General features: G+C 37.6%; 1 protein-coding gene across 1 annotated transcript; it reads left to right on the top strand.

Annotated features, from left to right (window-relative positions):
- Positions 1 to 13,000: 13,000 nt before the first annotated feature.
- Positions 13,001 to 13,813, top strand: LOC149170212 (uncharacterized). The gene has a single exon (XM_089425481.1). It carries the CDS (start codon positions 13,001 to 13,003, stop codon positions 13,811 to 13,813), a length of 813 nt encoding a protein of 270 aa, XP_089281607.1.
- The last annotated feature ends 6,203 nt before the right edge of the window (positions 13,814 to 20,016 follow it).

The raw sequence follows: 20,016 nt of genomic DNA, 5'->3' as shown, positions 1-20,016 counted from the left end.
CTCTGGCAGCTATCACGCCGTCCCCCCTCTCCCGGAAGCCATCCCCACCCCCCCCCCTCCTGTTCCCCCCCCGGCGGGCTCACAGGCTCCTGATATCCCGGGCTGCATGTCCTCCCGCCCCTCTAAGAAACAACGTTGTTTCAAATCCAGAGCCGAGGACGTCTTCCTGAGGCTTGAAGAGGATATTCAGTGGGGGGACGCTATGGATCTGGCGGACTGTGTCCTTGTTGGCCGGATTCGGGGCAGACATACCACGGCGGCAAAATTGAAGCAATGGGCCACGGAGATTTGGGGACAATATCTAGCGGAAATCCCATCTGTCCAGACGTTTGTGAGAGGATGGTTCGCACTCAGATTCGCAAGGGCGGACCACACGAGCTGGGTACTTTCATCATTTTGGCACTTTGAAAAAGCTTCGGTCCTACTCAAGCGGTGGACGCCCCTCTTCGACCCGGAGACGGAGTTGCTTGGCATTGGGCCTGTCTGGGTCAGACTACCGGGCCTGCCCCTTCAGTACTGGTCCGAAGATATCTTCAGGAGAATTGGGAACTCTCTCGGCACTTTCATGGAATCTGATAAATCCTACATCTCGACGGGCTCGATGGCTTATGCAAGAATCCTAGTGCACATGGACACCAGGGGGGGAGTGCCGGAAAATATCACAATTCAATGGAAATCCACTTCAAGGAAGCAGAAGCTCGACTATGAGGGCATCCCCTATCGATGCAGAAGATGCCACCAGGTGGGTCATCTATACAAGGACTGCCCCCTCCTCCAGAAGACCTAGCAGGCAGCCACAGGCCAGGACCTGCCCACTACAGAAGGTCTACCTGACCCTCCCGCAGCGGTGGCACCAAGGGCGGATCACAACATTACTTCTGACACGGTGGAAGCGCCTCCAGCACCTCGCCGCAAGAAGCAAACATCGAACTCGACTCGGCCTCCATCTCCTCCACTGACGCGTTCAAAAGCCGCAAAAGGAGTCGTCTTCTCTTCGGGTACGTCCTCTTTTTTGTCTGCCTCTGCTTCTCTACTTGCATCTTTGAGTTTATCAGCCCCTGGCATGCCCCCCCCTATCAGGATCCCCCCTCCCTCTTCCCCGTCCGCTCTTGACCTGGTTAAGGTCGTCTGCCCGCCCCAACCCCCTCCCCGCTCGCATTATTTGTCCTGCCCCATCCCGAAGCCATCTGGCTTACCCATCTCCTCCTCGCTTCCCTCTTTCCCCCTCCCCTCATTTCCTTCGCCCTCCCCATCGGTAAACTCATCTCCGAGATACTCCACCCGCTCGACCTCTAAGCTGAAAGTCCCGGACTCCATTGGGCTGTCGGTGGAGTCCCTTATCCTCTCGCCCAAGCAGGGGCGTGGCCGACCTACTACATTTTCAAAAGCACAGAAACAAGTGGGGGACGAGGTCCTCCAAGGCAGACAGCATACTATTGATAGGGCCCTTAGAGCGCAGGACACCCTCCCCCACCCCCCTCCATGAAAATCCTGTCCTTCAACTGCAGAGAGTTGGCCAGCCCGGAAAAAAAAATCGGCCCTGAAGCGTCTCTTACTCTCGGACCCGGTGGACATCATCTTTTTACAAGAAACCTTATGCAGAGCAGACTCTGTCACCTCCATTCTTGATTCATGGTTGCCTGGGTGGACTTTTACCGCCATTGATGTATCGGGTCGTTCAGGGGGCATTGCTATTGGCTTTAAGAACAATTCCATATATCTAAAGAATATCTGGGGTGGAGGGGGATATTTGGGGGCAGACATATACTCAAAAGATCTGGAGGAAAATCTTAGAATCATCAATGTCTATGGACCCTGTCTTAACAGAGAACACTATTGGCAAAAGCTCTTCAGCTCCCCTCTTCTCCAAGCCGGGAACACCATACTGGGTGGAGACTTAAATTTCTCTATGGGTTTCTCTGAATCATGGGGACATCTGGCACAAATCGATCCCCTCTCTGACTACTTTGGGCAGTTGCTAGAGGATCACCATTGGATTGATCTCCCTTCGGCCAAAATCCAATACACATGGAAGAACAACCGATCAGGGGACCAAAGCCTAGCTAGAAGGCTGGATCGTTTTATCATCAAGGAAGCGCTCCACAACTATCACCCTAGATCTCGGCAGTGGGTGGGAAGTGGTGGGATCTCGGACCATAGACCTATATACTTGGAAATGGGAGCAAGACAACAGGCCCAAAAGGCCCCTTTCAAATTTAATTCCACTTGGCTCCGAGATCCCACTTATATCAAATTAATAACTGATTTCTGGAAAGCACATCCGATCCCTGAGGATGCAGACCCAGCCACTGGCTTTGTAAGGAACCTCTCCGAAATCAAAGTGATCTCAAGAGATTGGGCAAAAATGAAGAGAAAACAGGATGATCAAACGATATCTCTTGCTGAACAAGCCATCGAGGTTCTTGAATCCCACTCAGATGGAACTTTTATATCCCCAGAACAGAAATCTATGTATGAAGGCCTCATCAATAGGAGAACACAGGTTCTCAGAGACAGGGAGGACTCCTGGAGACTAAGGAGCAGAGCCATTTGGCTCAAGGAGGGGGATGAGAATACAAAGTTTTTCCATCGCTTTGCAAATGGTCGGAAGGCGATCAACACTATCTGGGAGCTGCAAGATGGTCAAGGACATCAGGTTAGCAATCCTGGAGAACTTGCCTACCTAGCCTCTTCGCATTTCAGGAACATATACAAGGCCCCGGGAGAAGCAAGTCTATTAGAAATCATGAGAGTGGCAGAACTCTTCCCCAGATTTGTGGATGATGAAGATGCAGAGGAGCTTACAAAAGATATTACTTTGGAAGAGTTGGAAGCTACCATCAGGGGTTTCCAAAAGGACAAGAGCCCGGGACCTGACGGCTGGACCATTGAGTTCTATCTAGCCTTTTTCGAACTGCTAGGAAAGGACATTCTCAAAGCAATCAATCACTGTAGCCACACAGGATCTGTCCCCTCGACCATCAAAGCCACTTTCATTGCCCTTATCCCCAAATCCGATAAGCCGGAATCCTTCAATGATTTTCGGCCTATCTCGCTCTGTAATTGCCTCTACAAGATTTTGGCCAAAATCCTAGCGAACAGGCTCAAGCCCATCCTCTCTGCCAATATATCCTCCGAACAATTTGCCTTCCTCCATCGACGCCAGATCCATGAAGCTATTGGCACTGCCCAAGAGCTTCTTCACTCAATGCAGAGCAAGAATTTGAAAGGAATGATCCTAAAGGTTGACCTCTCAAAGGCTTTCGATAGGGTAAATTTGCTATACATCCGAATGCTTCTCACCCATTTGGGATTCCCATTCCTTTTCATTAAAAGGATCATGAGCTGTATCTCTGATGTACCGTTCAGTGTCCTCCTAAATGGCTCCCCCACCCCTTTCTTCACAGCCGAAAGAGGTCTCCGGCAAGGATGCCCCCTATCTCCCCTACTGTTCCTACTCATCATGGAAGGGCTAAGCAGGCTGATTGCTACTGAACACAGGAGAGGCCGAATAAAAGGGATTAAAATTACGGACAACTGCTCCCTTACTCATCTTCTGTTTGTGGATGATGTACTTATCTTTTTAAATGGAAGCATGGCTGATTCATCAACATTACAACTAGTTTTTGATCTCTTCCAGAAGGCCACAGGTATGATTATAAATGTTCAAAAATCCACCTTAACAACTATTGGTTGTACTCCGCAAGAGATCATCTATACAAAAAATCGCTTCCCCTTTCAAATTCACCCTATGGAGGAAGGGCTGAAGTATCTGGGTTTCCGTGTGAAACATGGAGGATATAGAATAGCTGACTGGATATGGCTAATCACAAAGGTGGAGAAGAGATTAAATGTATGGTATAATAGATACCTCACAAGGGCAGGAAGACTCACTCTTATAAAAGCTGTGCTGGAAGCTACGCCGGTGTACTGGATGTCTCTGGCTTGGATACCAAGAGGGATCTTAACCAGGCTTCAAAAAATATGCTGCAGATTCCTATGGAAGGGGAACAAACAGGGAAACCTCTTCGCCTGGGTAAAATGGGACACCATTGCAAGGCCTAAAAAATGGGGAGGCTGGGGAATAAAGAGACTAGATTTATTTGCAAAAGCTCTGGCAGCAAAACTGGGATGGCAACTTCTCACATCTCATAGTCTCTGGAAACAAGTAGTTATGGAAAAATACATTGCACCGGAAAGCATTTACAGTTGGATACGCAGGGAACATAGGGGAAGTGGAAGACATTCAATCATCTGGAAAGCAGTCCTCAATTCCCTTCCCCTAATTCGGGAGGGACTTACATGGAGAATCCATCAGGGGAATTCTGTCCGCATTGGTATAGACCCCTGGATAGGATGCGGCAATGCTCATCGGCTATCTGGGCAGCTCACAGCACATCTAATGGATCAGGGCGTCACTCATGTTGCACATATTGCAGATCAAGAAAACTCCAGTTTTCTTCATCAGGCTTGGAAGACAACGCTAGATCTCCACATCCCGGAGCAATGGAGACAAGAATGGGAGTCTTATACTGAGGCCCTCACACAAGCACACATAAGAATATCGGAGGAGGAAGACGAGATTGTATGGGCACTAGCTAAAAATGGAACATATACCCCAAAGGAGGGATACCTACAGCTCATGCAACCATATCAGCCCGATAATACACAGCAGTGGTGGAGAGCTATATGGCATCTAAAAGCAGCCCCCAGAACGCGTTTGCTCATGTGGGCTATCCTCTACAACAAAATTCCCACTGGTGCAAACTTGAAAAAACGATCCTTCTATGGACCTTTCTGGTGCCATTTGTGCAGAAGCAATGAGGAAGACACTGAACATCTCTTCCTTTCCTGCCCGGTAGTTTGTGAACAATGGTCCCTTCTTACCTCACGCTCCCCCTCCCTCCATCAATGGCATGGCCTATCCATCATCGATGCCTGGAGAAACTGGCAGGAGCAGCACTCTGGAAAAGATAAGAACATCCCACTCCTCATGTGCTGGTCCATCTGGATAGCAAGGAATCGTGCGATATTTGACCAAAAACCTCCTCACTGGCCTGTCATTATTGCCCACATTTTTGCAGACCTTGCACTCATACCCGATGATCCTCCACAAGCCCCTCCTCGGACTATAACCCCAGAACTCATCGATAAATCTTTCCCCTGGGCTTACTTTGATGGCTCAGCCCAAGAGGAAGGCTGTGGGGGGGGAGCCCTCCTCTACCTCAGAGAAAACCACTGTTTCATGCTCCAAATTCATCTGGGACGGGGCACAAACAATTATGCCGAGCTCACCACTGCAAAACACCTCATTTCCTTTGCACATGAGAAAGGATGCACAAAACTACAATTGTTTGGAGATTCAAAACTTGTCTGCAACTGGCTCACCAGAAAATCAATATGCACTGCTTTCTCTTTGAGACATATACTGGATGAGGCACTCAGACTAACAGATGCTTTTGAAAAATTTGATTGTCATCATATTTACAGGGAGCGCAACGCTCGGGCGGACTACCTTTCCAAGCAAGCAGCGCAGAGGCAAGAAGAGGACTGGCTAATCCAGGAAGAACTGGATGGAACCTTCTTTCAACACTACCACAGACCCTTTGTTGATCAACAGGCACAAAGGGGAGCACAGCACTGAAAGGGGTCCCATCATACACACAACACTGTTTCCTTTGCTTTTTCATATAATCTGTTTTTTATGACCTGTATCGACCCACGGGGGTAACCATAGTTTTATTTTGGGCAGCAAGCTACAGCTGCACAGCAAATGATGATAGCTATAAAACAGTCTGTATATAGCACGGGAAAAACATTCACAGTACATGTTCTTTTTTGTTTTTTTTGGATATATACCTCCCTGCGGTGGCACACTCCCTGCGTGGAGATAAACAGTTGGGGAGAGGAATGTTTCTTTTTGTTTTCCTTTCCAGGTTTGGAACAACTATCACAGTTTTTTTGACAGTTTTGAGAGGCATCCAGCCTCAGTATGCATATGCTCAGCATCTACAGAATGTAATTTCTTTTGACTTAATAGAAATTACGACTTTTTCTACGGGAAAAAAAAGAACATAATAAATTAAATTACAATTTTATTTATTACCATAAAATATGCTTTATCAAAATATTTTTATAATATATTTAAGTTATATCTTATAAAAAAATAAGTTATAGCTTAATTACAATTATAATTTTATAAAGTGAATGATAATGGGGCATATGCTTATGTATAAACTAGAATGGCTATATAAATTAAATTGTTATACATTTTCTAAAAAAAAAAAACTTTATTATTATAAACACTACTTTACCATAGAAAATATTAATTTATAAACAGATTTTGTTACAATATTATGGACCAATACCATGGTATAGCCTTCTTTTTAATTTATTAATTTAATTAAAAGAACAAAAAAATGCATAACTACTTTCAAGATAAATCTCAACCTTTGATTTATGAATATTCTAACATATTTTGTAGAGGTTAAATTTTAACCATCTACTTTATAATTTTTGATGTTTAAATTAAAATTTTGAAAATTATATTCCAAAATAAACATGTCTATTAAAATAATAATGCATATCAATTTATTATAATAAACATAAATAATGTAGTGACTTAAATTTAAATAATTATAAACCGTTATGGAAAAATAAATATAAAGATATGAATTGTTATCTCTTAGGATCCCATTTTGATGACTATCGAGGTTTGTAAAATTCATTTATAAATTATATTTGTATATCTGATTTTATTGTGATTTGAATATTCTTATTAATTTACATCATTTTACATAATTATTTGCAAAACGATATTTACAATAGGGTGAAAAAGGGGATGTTACAATTAAAGTTTCATGGACTATTGTGATTGGAATTTAAATAAATAATGTTTATAGCAAAGCGAATATTTCAACTACATATTTTTAAGATTAGGAAGTGAATGTATTTGATTAGAGATTTGTGATATTATCGTGATTTAGGTTTAAAGGTAATAAAAAAAATTGGATTTAAAAGTAAGGAAAAAAAAATATTTTTAAATGTCATAATTCAAATCTAGATGGAGTAGAGTATGCAAACCTTTATAAACTCTTTTTTTTTAATCAAATTGTTATGTAGATAAAATCTTTTATCTTGCAAACAATCCTAGCTTTAAAATTGAATTACTGTTTTTCTTATTAAAATAAATTTAAAGTTGGTAAAAATAAATAAATAAATGATTTCAATTTAAATAGCATTTATGAATTCATGACATGATATACTTTATAAGAATATTCCATCTTAATCTTAATAAAAAAATTACAATTTAAATCACAATTTTATTTATTACCATAAAATATGTTTTATTGAAATATTTTTATAATACATTTAAGTTATATCTTATAAAAAAATCAAGTTATACCTTAATTACAATTATAACTATATAAAGTGAATCATCTTGATTTAATTGAATAATATATGGTTGTTTTTAAATGATAATGGGGCATATGCTCATGTATAAACTAGAATGACCATATAAATTAAATTGTTAGTCACTATGGATAGATATCAAACATTTACTTCAAAATACATTTCCCTTGCTAAAATTTTTAAAGAAAAACATAAAAATTAACTTTATTATTATTATTATTAAAAGAATTAATATATGAATAATATATTTAAAAGAGCATGTAACAAGATTATTAACCATGTAAATTTAACAATATTTTATGTGGAGATTCAACACCACTTTAGCATGGAGAATCTTAATTTATAAATAGATTTTGTTACAATATCATGGACCAATACCATGACTTTTTTTAATTTTATTAATTTAATTAAAAGAACAAAAAAAAAGACATAATAATTTTCAAGATAAATCTCAACATTTGATTTATGAATGTTCTAACATATTTTGTAGAGGTTAAATTTTTACCATCTATTTTATAATTATTAATATTTAAATTAAGATTTTGAAAATTATATTCAAAATAAGCATGCTTATTAAAATAATAATGTATATTAATTTATTATAAATAACATAAATGATGTAAGTGACTTAAATTTAATAATTATAAATATTTATGAAAAAATAAGTATAAAGATATCACTTGGATAAGCCCCTTTGGATATCAAGTTTGTAATTTATATTTGATATCTGTCATGGACTATTGTGATTTTATCGTGATTTGAATGTTCTATTAATTTACTTTACTTTACCTAACCATGTACAAAACAATACTTATAAAAAGGTGAAAAAATGGATGTTACTGTTAAAGTTTCATGGACTATTGTAATTTTATTGTGAATGGAATTTAAAAGTAATAAATAATTTGCATTTCAAAGTAATAAATAATGTTTATAGCAAAGTGAATATTTCAACCACATATTTTTAAGATGAGAAAGTGAATGTATGTATAAAAGATAATACTTTGTTGGTTTTTGATATTTTACTAGAGATTTGTGATTTTATTGTGATTTGGGTTTAGAAGTAATAAAAAAATTGGATTTAAAAGTAATGAAAAAATTATCTTTAAATGTCAATTAATATAATAGTTATGATAATATAAAAATAATCACATATAATTATTTCTAAAGAAATATAGCTCAAGAACATATCTCTATAACACAATGACTATTTTTTGTGCATGCAAGAGTTTATCATAATAGCCCTTCTTTAGTGTACTCAACACATATTCCTTTCTCTAGAATACATACCATTATTAACTATTATTTTCATGTAAACGAATACATTTTTTTTTCAAAAAGAAGTTAATATAACCTCGTTTTTTTATTTCTCACGCTTCTATTTTCAAAAAATTATCATAGATGACCATATTTTATGCATAAAAGCCAGGCAGCAATAACAAGGTTAGCTTAACATTTTATGCAACTAAATCAAGAAATTAACACAATTCATCTAGTCAAGCAATATTAACATTTCTCTTTTCCAAGAATCTGATAATTCATGCAAAGGCATTTCACTTCTAAATCTAATACAATGATGCATGCAAAAAAAAAAAAAAAAAACATAGAAATTTATTTCAATAATTCCAATATAACGGATATTATTATTGTGTACATATTCTTATTAAGAAACTATAAAAATCATACTCATATGTCCAAGGAAATTAATAATCTAATTAATGATATAACTTGTTTTATTTCTCTTTTCATAAAAGAAGTTAACATACAATCTTTTCATGAAAAATATCATGATTTTTTTAATATATATTCTTTTGTGTACAAGTTCCAATTGTGTTTTTTTCCAAGACAACAACATCCATAATTTATCTTTTACCATGCAAATTTTTTTTCAAAAAAATAATATGATTTTTATTAAGAAGGTTTTCGACACTAATCACATCAAATCCATTTGTCCAAGCGTTTTCGACACTAATCACATCAAATCCATTTGTCCAAGCGTTTCGAACTAGCAAGTGTATTCATCCTCGGGATAAAATGAAGAACTAGATCATGGCAACAAGTTAAATGGAGAGACCGATCATTCAACGGCTAGAAATAAAGAGCTACTATTGATCATCATTCAACAAGTCAAATAGATAGACCGATCATTCAACGGGTAGAAATAAAGAGCTACTATTGACCATCATTCAAAGGCTAGAAAGAAAGAGCTAATATTGACCAAGAAAACAATGGCAACAACTACATTTGACTGGACCAAGTGATAGGGAAAGAAATATTAATTAGTTAATTAATAATTAATTAGTTTGTTTGTTAAATCTATTTATTATTATTTTTATTTGTAACTAAATAAATCTACTTATATTTAACTAAATTGTTTTAATGAACTTAAACTCAGAACTTAAAACCTAAATAATTTATTATTCTCTTTATTATTTTAAAACTAATAAACTATATAAAAATTTGTATTATTATAGGAATTCAAAATATATATATATATATATTAGTTAACTTGTTTACTAAATTTATTTCTTTCATTATATATGTAACTAAATATGTAATTAAATAAGTGTTAATTCTATGAAATATTATGGGATAAATTGTTTATAATTAATTAGTTACTTTGATTATTAAATTTATTTATTTTCATTTACTAAAGGTATTATGAGAGAAATGGGGATTAAACATAAATATTTATTAATTAATCAACTAATTATTTCTTTAAAATAATATGATTTCTTTATCTTTTACCATGGAAAATTCACATCCATTTTTTTATCAAAATTAAGATGACTTCCTAAATTTTGTTGTGTGCCAGATTGCCATACTCTCTCTTGTACTTTCTCTTTTAAAGAAAAACAACATCTCTACAATATATATTTTTTTAATAAAATTTATTATTTTTATTTACTGGAGGTATCATGGGATAAATAAAGATTAAACATAGATATTTATTTAATTAATCAACTAATTTTTTCTTTAAAATAATATGATTTCTTTATTTTTAACATAGAAATTCACATAAATCTTTTTATGAAAATTAAAATGACTTCTTAAATCTTTTTTTGTGCAAGATTGTCATACTTTCCCTGTACTTTCTCTTTTAAAGAGAAACTGCATCCCTGCAATATATTTTTTTAATAAAAAAGAAACAACATACCTGCAATATATTTTATTTTAATAAAAGAGAAACAACATTCCTCCCATATATTTTTTTAATAAACAACATCCATATCCATGTGCAGAATCTTCCAATGAAATAATTAATTTCTTTATAATAAACAACATCCATGTGCAGAATCTTCCAATGAAATAATTAATTTCTTTATAGAGAATTTCACACAGTAAAAGATTATTTATAAAATGAAATAATTAATTTCTCTACAGAGAGTTTCACACACAGTTGACCGATTGAACGATTATTTATAAATTATTTACTTAACATTTGACCGTGGTGGATTATATTTGTATATATTTAATTATCAAAATCCAACGTTAGCGGCAAGATTAAATTATCATAGATATCCATTACATTGAATGATCATTATTAAGTCACATAATACCGAAAACATTATTGTGATTTAAAAGATTAAATTATGATAGATATCCATTACATTGGATGATCATTATTAAGTCACATAATGCCGAAAACATTATTGTGATTTAAAAGTAATAAAAAATTTGTATTTCAAAGTAATAAATAATGCTTATAGGATAGTGAATATTTTAATTCTATTTTTAAAATTAAAAATGAATGTATATTGATTTTTTATATTTAATTAGAGATGTGGTGTTTTATTGTGATTTGGTTTTAAAAGTAATAAAATATTTAGATTTAAAAGTAATGGAAAAAAAATTGAAAGTTATGATTTACATTGAGATGGAGTAGAATATGCAAATTTTTATGAAAAAAAAATTAATAAAATCTCTTATCTGGCAAACAACCATAGTTTTAAAATTAAATTATTATTTTTATTATTAAAATAATTTTAAAGTTAATTAAAAAAATTGATTCCAATTTAAATAATCTTTATGAATTTATGACATAATATACTTTATAATAATATTCCATCTTAATCTTACACTCGGAGCTGCTCCTCTGCCGTGTGCACGAACCCTTTGTTGCATTCCCCCTACGATCTCTGCACCTACCTGGGCGTTGGCCTCCGGCCATGGCCCCCTCGGATCCGCCTCTGGAGGGGGTCGACTCTCAGCGAGCTTTCTCGGAACTGGTGAAATCCTTACCTCTACAGCGCCCCAGGCCTGCTCTGTCAAGATTTGTCAAGAAGCTAGATGTGCTCCAGGAAGTTCAGCTGCCTCCGGCCTTGCCACACATGGCGGCTTTGTCTCTTGCTGAAAAAGGTCTCATAGGACAATTCACAGGCCTCTAGCCTTCTCCTAGAACTGTACAAAGATGGGTTCAAAGAAACTGGGCCGACAAGATCCAAGGGAAAATCTCCATCAGGTTCTGTGGGAAAGGGTACTTCACCTTTCACTTTGAATCCAAAGAGGATAAGGACTTAATCTTCAAAAACGGGCCCTATTTTATGGACTCCAGGGGCCTCTACCTCAACAAATGAACTCCAGTCTTTGACCCTGAACTGGACGTCCCCGGTGCTGTTCCGGTATGGGTCCGTCTCCCTCACCTCCCCCTTCATTGCTGGGGAGATGAGTCTGTTCGTGCCATCAGGAATGCAGTGGACAAATACATCGATCGCAATGAGCCAAAAGATAACATGCAGGCCTGCGCAAGGATCTGTGTTGAAGTGGATCTTGGCAAAGGTCTACCAGAAGCAATAAAACTGAAAGTGGATGAATGGAGCCATATCCAACAGCTGGATTACGAGCATATTTCTTTTAAATGCAAGGTATGCCACAAATATGGACACTTCAACAATAGATACCTTAAACTTCTTGATGCAGAAAGCGGCGATCAAGAGGGCCAATGGGAATCGGTCAAAAAGAAGAAGTCTGCCCCTCCACCGAAACCCTCCCAGGAATCAATTCCTCCAGCGCCCTCTGCTTCACGACCATCTTCATCCTCCCCTCCTTCATCTGTCCACCCCTCTCCTGATCCACCGATCCCCTCTTCCTCTAATCCCTTCCTAGTCTTATCTTCCCTTGATCCATCCTCTATGGATCCTCCTCAGCCCCCCCTGAACCTTTCCGAGCCCTCTGATCCACCTCCCTTTCTGATCACCTCATCACAAGCCTCTCTAGAACCCTCTTTTCCTAGACATACCAGAAGCAGCACTAAAGAACATGGAACTGCCAGCGATACCCATAAGAAACCTGGACCTGGTAGAAAATCAGCTAAGAAACATAGGGACGAGAACGCTCAGAAAGATATAGCCATGGGAACTCAAACCCTAATAGAGTCTTTCATTCAGGGACATCAAGAAAAAGAAACAAACCACAAAGAGCAAGAGAGGCAAGCACCTCTCCGCACGCCAAGTATCCAATGATGAAAATACTATCTTGGAACAGTAGGGGGTTAGGGTACCCCTCCAAAATCTCTGTCCTCAGAGATTTAATCCACAGTGAAAAGCCAGAAATATTACTGATTCAGGAAACAAAACAGGATCAGCAAGTAATGAGAGGCATTATAGACCAGCAGAATCAATACAAAGGGTGTGTCAGCGATGCAAGAGGAGCTTCGGGAGGCATAGCCACCCTCTGGGATCACAACAAGTGGAACTGTGTCTCAATAAATCTACAGCAGCATTGGATCATAACAGCGTTCAATAGCAGAACAAATAACCAAACTGTAATTATCTACAACGTGTACGCCCCCAACCACTACAAAGAAAAGGAAACATGTTGGGGTGACCTTCAGGCTAGTATCGATGGTGAGCTAAGCTCAAACATCATAGTGGCAGGTGACTTCAATCTCATACTGCATGCTAATGAAAAAAGGGGAGGCACCTTTTCTCCAGATCCCTTTAGAGGCCGGTTGGAGGCTATTATTCAAGACCATGATTTAGTGGACGTGGCCCCAAAAAACCGTAGGTACACTTGGAGCAACCGCAGACTTGGCTCGGGCAACATAATGGAACGACTGGACAGGTTTCTCATCAACATTTCTTTCCTTTCCTCTTTCTCCGTGGGATATGCCAACGTTCTCACCTCATCTGCCTCTGATCATTATCCCATTACCCTCTCGCTGGAAACTCATTGTCCCCTTGGGCCCATTCCATTTAAATATAGCCCCCTCTGGAATGAGGTTCCAGCTATTAGAGAAATTATCCAGAGAACGTGGAATCAGCATGTAGAAGGATCACCAGGTTTCATTTGGGAAACCAAACAAAGAAAATTCAAGCAAGTTGTCAAAGAATGGGCAAGAGTTAATTATAAGGAACCTGAGGAGACCAAAAAGAAAGTTAAGAGCGATCTAGAGAATATCTAGAGAATGATAGAAGAACAAGGACTCTCCCAGCAGAGTATGGAGCAAGAAAGGAACCTCTACTCTCAACTGAGTCATATAAGTAGGGAAGAGGAATCCAAATGGCGGCTAAAATCTAGGCAACTCTGGCTCCAAGGTGGAGATAAAAATACAGCATTTTTTCATAAGCAGGCCATAGCTTGAAAACTCAGGAATAATGTTTGTTCAATCTTGGATAAGGAGGGCAATCAGCAAAACACTCAAGAGGTCATTAGAAATGAAACTACAGAATACTACAGAGATATGCTTACTGAAACCAAAGGAGAAGAGGATTATGATGACCTTCTTCAACACCTCCCTAAAGGTCTCACCAAGGACATGAATGACAGCTTGAATAAAGAAATCGAAGAGGAGGAAATAAGAAGTGCGATTTGGACTCTGAATCCTGATAAGGCACCCGGGCCTGACAGATTCCCCATATGTTTCTACAGGGAATTCTGGGGTTTAATCAAAAAGGATCTAATCAAGATGATCAGGTGGATTCAACAGAAGGGTAAGATAGGTGGTTACACTAATGCAACTTTCCTTGCCCTCATCCCTAAAGAAAACCGACCTTCTTCCTTCTCTCGATTTAGGCCCATATCCCTCTGTAATTCCTCTTAAAAAATCTTGTCCAAAATCCTAGCATCTCGACTCAAACCTCTCCTTCCCTCTTTGATTTCTGAAAATCAAGGAGGGTTCTTTCCCAACAGACAAATCACTGACTCTATTCTGCTTGTGCAAGAAGCCATTCACTCGAGTCTATCCAGGAAGGAGAAAGGATTCATCCTCAAACTTGACCTGGCCAACGCATTTGATAGAGTTAGGCACTCCTTCCTCTTTGCTGTTTTAAAGAAGATGGGGTTTGAGTCGCCCTTCCTCAGTCTTATCTCTGCTTGCATCTCTGGACCATGGATCTCCCCTCTCGTCAATGGAAGGCCGGGTGATGCCTTTCAATCCTCTAGGGGTCTCAGACAGGGCTGCCCCCTCTCCCCTTATCTCTTCATTCTCATGGCGGAATCCTTCAGTCAAGCTCTGAACCACAACAGAAGAGTGGGTCTCATTACCAGTATAAAATTTGGAAATGGAGCCAAGAATATCAACCACTCACAGTTCGCTGACGACACCTTGCTCATTGGAGGAGCCTCCACCACCATAGCACGAAGGTTCAAGTCTCTTCTTGACCAATTTATGGGGTACTCCGGAGGCCTGATCAACCAGCAAAAAAGTTGTATCTATGGATGGAACGCTTCAAATCAGGTCATTCACAACATTGCAAATATTTTTGGAGTCTCTTGCAATCTAGACTGGACTCATTTCTCTTACCTGGGCATGCCAGTGAGCCTAGGACCATTGAAAGCAAGAACTTGGGACAGCATCATTGACAAGATGAAGAGGAAAGTTCAGCAATGGGGTTCAATGTGGCTCAACCCAGCAGGCCGTCTCACCCTTCTTAAATCAGGTATTTCCTCTTTACCCCTCTATCGTTTTTCTCTCTTCCAAGCCCCAGCTTCTTTCCTACACAAAATGGAAGTTGTCCTACGACATTTTCTCTGGCAAGGGGGAAAAAACGACAAGAAGAAATTCAACCTTGTCAGTTGGAAACAAGTCATTCAGGCACAGGACAGAGGGGGTCTCGGAGTTAGGTCACCCACTTTCACTAATCTTGCCTTCGGAGGAAAGATAGTTTGGAGGCTCATCACTGGTCCTCCGGCGTGGTGGAAACGGGTTCTGGAAAGCAAATATCTGAACTTCCCCAGACAGCAGCTTCTAGACTCTGATATCCCCAATAGGGACTCCTCAAAAATTTGGCGACTATGCAAAAAAGCTATTCCTATGATGACTCAGAATATTTCTAAAGTCCCTAGGGGAGGATCTAGCATAAACATTGGGGCTGATAAAATCTTGGGACAGCAGCCAATAAACAGGCATGATGAAGCTATTCCTATCTTGACTTTCCTCAACAACAGAGGGATTTTTTATCTTGATCAAATCTCTAGATGGGACCCTTTGTCTCACATCTGGCTTGGATGGACTTTCCCTGCTATCCCCAGTGATATTAATTTCAGTTTATCCGCTCTTCTGTCTCTGCTCCATAGTAAAGCACCTATTAAAAAAACGAGAAGGACGGCTTCCGTTGGGACCCCTCAGGATCGGACTACTCTATTCAAGCAGGACATCAGCATATCAGCTACAGCACCTTCCACATGCCATTATGGAATCAATGGAGAATCGTTTGGAAATCAGAGGCGCTGCCTAAAATCAAATTCTTTACATGGACCCTTCTAAAAGGGAAAATCTTAACAGCAGAGAACCTGCAAAAGAGGGGTATTAACGGTCCATCTCGCTGCCCCAATTGTTGTGGCGCTGAAGAAACCATGCATCATCTTTTTGTCGATTGTTCCTATGCTATGGACTGTTGGAAAAATTTAGACCTTGTTGATAAGTTACCATGGACTTCCCAGCAATCAATAGGGGAAGTGATCCTTGCCTGGAAAAAGAGCTGTCCCTGGGGAAATAAGGGAAGCAACCTAGTGAAGAGAGTATGGAATATCGTCCTCTACACCATGCTGTGGAGTATCTAGCTAGCAAGAAACCGGAGAATTTTTAAGGATAAAAATACGGCATCGAGAATTGTCAGCAACAAGGCAAAGAATCTTTCTCTCGAAACCAATTCAGTCAAAACACATAGCAACATCGATGTAACAAAGTACAGCGTTGAGGAAAGAAGCTTCATCAGTTACATCCTGGATAAAAACAACAGCATTCAGAAAGGTAATACAGGGAAATTCCAGTGCAATTAGGATTCAAATCCATCCTTGGAAAATCAGGGTAAAAGAGGAGTTTGCCAACTGGTTACAAAACTGCAACAGCTACTACCTGTTCTTTTACGGAGCATCTAAGTCAAACCCAGGTATAGCTGGAGTAGGAGAACTGATCCTTAATGCTAATGGGGAATGCGTTCTCTATTACGAATGGGGTCTTGGGAACTTATCCAACAATCGGGCAGAAGCGTTGGCTCTTTATCAGGGGTTAACGCAGCTCGATAGGCTTGGAATAAGAACAGCAAAGATTTCTGGAGATTCCTCGGTGGCCATAAGCCTTATGATCCAACAAAAAGAGTCTCCCAACATCCTCCTTCAGCAGGTCATCCAGAGATGCCAGCTCTTGAATCAAACATTGGGCAACCTGCAGTATCATCACATTCTCCGTAATCTCAATAAGCATGCTGACAGGCACGCAAACAAGGCTTGCGAAAGGACTATGGGCAGCTTATGTTGCAACGCTATGGTGAGTCATCAATATTTGCCATGAACCGATTCTGTTCACCTTGCATCAATCCAACCTCTCCTGACACAAAGAAGTGGTCTCAACTCTCCCAGACATCCATCAATTACCTTAAATGCAACAGGATTTGGCGCAGATCCGACTCTCCCAAAGCTCTGTTCCTTTTGCGTTCTATCATTACCTTCTCTCTTCACACTCTCGCCTTTATGAACCTTATGAGAAGTCTCCAAGTCATCCTTTGTCTCTCTCCAGATTCCCTTTCTTTCCCCGAGGTTGACTTTCGTCCAACCTGCCCTTCTCATCGTTACCACTCAGCGTCCTTGATTTCAATAGACCATTTGATTGCTATCTCGCTGAACTCTGGTGGCCGAGAGGATTTATCTGTATCCCTGTTTGTTAACGCTCATAGGCAGTTTTCCAATACCTTCTATCTTATCCAGCACTGGATCATTCCCCTCCCTCATCAGTTCAATCATTGGTCTATAAGAGGCAGCCAGGCTAAGGAGCTCATCGCGGCCCTGAATTTTATGAAGAATATCTCCAACAGCGAAATCTCAAATCCCTCAAGCGCCAGTCATAAGGAATGTGAAGAAATGTTGGAGGAATATATAGCACAGCATCACAACCACATTACCATAGATCATGAAAGATTTGTCAATGTCAATTTCTGTTGTTCCAATTTGTAAGAATCTACTCCTGTCGAGAATTTCTTAAAACTAGAACAAGCAAGATTAAGGAGAACTTTCTGCTATGTAACTCCTCATATCCCGAATTTCTTCGGCATCTATTGTATTTCAGGAGTCCCGACTCCCTCTTTTTTTTTTAGAGAGTAATATAGCAACCGAATTTGTAAAAAAAAAAAAAAATATTCCATCTTAATCTTAATAAAAAAAATTACAATTTTATTTATTACCATAAAATATGCTTTATTAAAATATTTATATAATACATTTAACCGTGTATCTTATAAAAAATTAGGTTATAGCTTAATTACACTTATAACTTTATAAAGTGAATCGTCTTGATCTAATTGAATAATATATGGTTATTTTTTAATAATAATAGGGCATATGCTTGTGTATAAATTAGAATGGCCATGTAAATTAAATTGTTACTAAATGTTGATAGATATCAAACACTTACCTCAAAATACATTTAACATGCAAAAATTGGAAAGAAAAATCATAAAAATTAACTTTATTATTATTATTATTAAAAGAATTAATATATGAATAATATATTTAAAAAACATGTAACAAGATTATTAACCATGTAGTTTCAACATTTTACGTGGAGATTCAACACAACTTTACCATGGAGAACCTTAATTTATAAATAGATTTTGTTTTAATATTGTGAACCAATATCATGGTATGGCCTTTTTTTTAATTTATTAATTTAATTAAAAGGAAAAAAAAATAGGCATAATTATTTTCAAGATAAATCTCAACCTTTGATTTATTTATATTAGAAGAATTAAAATTTAAAATACAAAATTTCACACTATATAAGTGTATCTATTAAGGACTCATTCTCACTATCTTGTGAGAGCACTACATGAAGAACATCATCAAGCTACTTACAAGCATGTAATCAAAGAAAGAATCATGGTCATTTACATCATTTACGTATTTTAATCATGAAGATTTATATCATGAACTAAAGGAAAATTCCAAAGAATATATCAAAGTATAGTTGGTATGCAACTCTTTTAAAGTGTCATTCATATAAGACAAAATGCACATACAATTTCAAATGTGAAAAACACTTCTCTAATACACCATTCTATATCCAGAGAAATATTAGTTTATCATTCAAAAATATAATATTCATTATAAAAGGAGAAAGTTTTTTGTTATACAAAACAGTAATTAAAGCCTTAAACGTGTTCAGTTACCTAAACATGGTGAGTTGTTTTAGTTCTCAAAGTGTTAAGCCTAGTGGGTTTAGTAAGAGAAATACTAGTTGAGCATATATGTTCCATGTATTGTTTTTTAGACTTGAACCCACTGGCTTTGAAGCCTTTTAGTGTAACTTTTTTTCTTTTTCACCATCCCAAGATCATTTGTCCTTTTTGCCTTTCTTCAAAAGTTAGAACATAATCAGTAATATGCAAATTGATACCAACATAAAAAAAAATGGGTTAAAAGAAATGAAAAATAGTATAGAAATAACGAATAGATGGGCATCATGCAAAATGGAAGAAGACACAATGCATTGAAAAGCTATACAATTATAATGTATAATAAATTATATGTCAATGTATTATGAGCTATGGTATAGGGTATACAACTTACCTCTATTAAATTCCCTTGAAGACCAGGTGAGCATCGTAATGGTTGAACAATGTGGCTTTGGATGCATCACTTGTTGGCTATTTATTATGTGGATGGCTTTGAGGAGATACATGTTCTTTATTCTAGACACAAGATCGTAAATAGATATATATAATTATGAGTCTCAAACCAAATTAAATGTAAAATCTAATTAACAATCATAAATAATTACTTTAAAATATACTTGATCCATCTCACTTATGTTATTTTCAAGGCCATAATCATGTTATGGGGTTTCAAAATGATTGTAATGGTTCCAAAAAAAATACCAGCATCCATTTTCCTTATTATCATCCGAGTAAAACATAATAAAGAAGAAAAGAAACCTAAGAAATAAAATATATGTTTTCTCGCTTGTCATCCTAGTAAAATATAGTAATATGTATGTTAATGTTCATTTGAAATAGTTTGTATGGAAACAGAACTTACTTTTGAAATAGTTTGTATTGAAACAGAACTTATAGTAATATGTATGTTAATGTTCATTTGAAATAGTTTGTATTGAAACGGAACTTATAGTAATATGTATGTTAATGTTCATTTAAAATAGTTTGTATGGAAACA

This window comes from Pinus tabuliformis, chromosome 4_2, assembly GCF_031772625.1.
Source record: "Pinus tabuliformis cultivar Carrire ecotype Pingquan chromosome 4_2, CPIR1, whole genome shotgun sequence".
NCBI classification, from domain to species: Eukaryota; Viridiplantae; Streptophyta; class Pinopsida; order Pinales; family Pinaceae; genus Pinus; species Pinus tabuliformis.
Note: the sequence above shows the minus strand (reverse complement) of the source record. Positions and strands in the feature narration are given on the sequence as shown.

Coding starts and splice junctions, on each gene's coding strand:
- LOC149170212 (XM_089425481.1), top strand. CDS start 13,001: ATGAGAGGCATTATAGACCAGCAGAATCAATACAAAGGGTGTGTCAGC.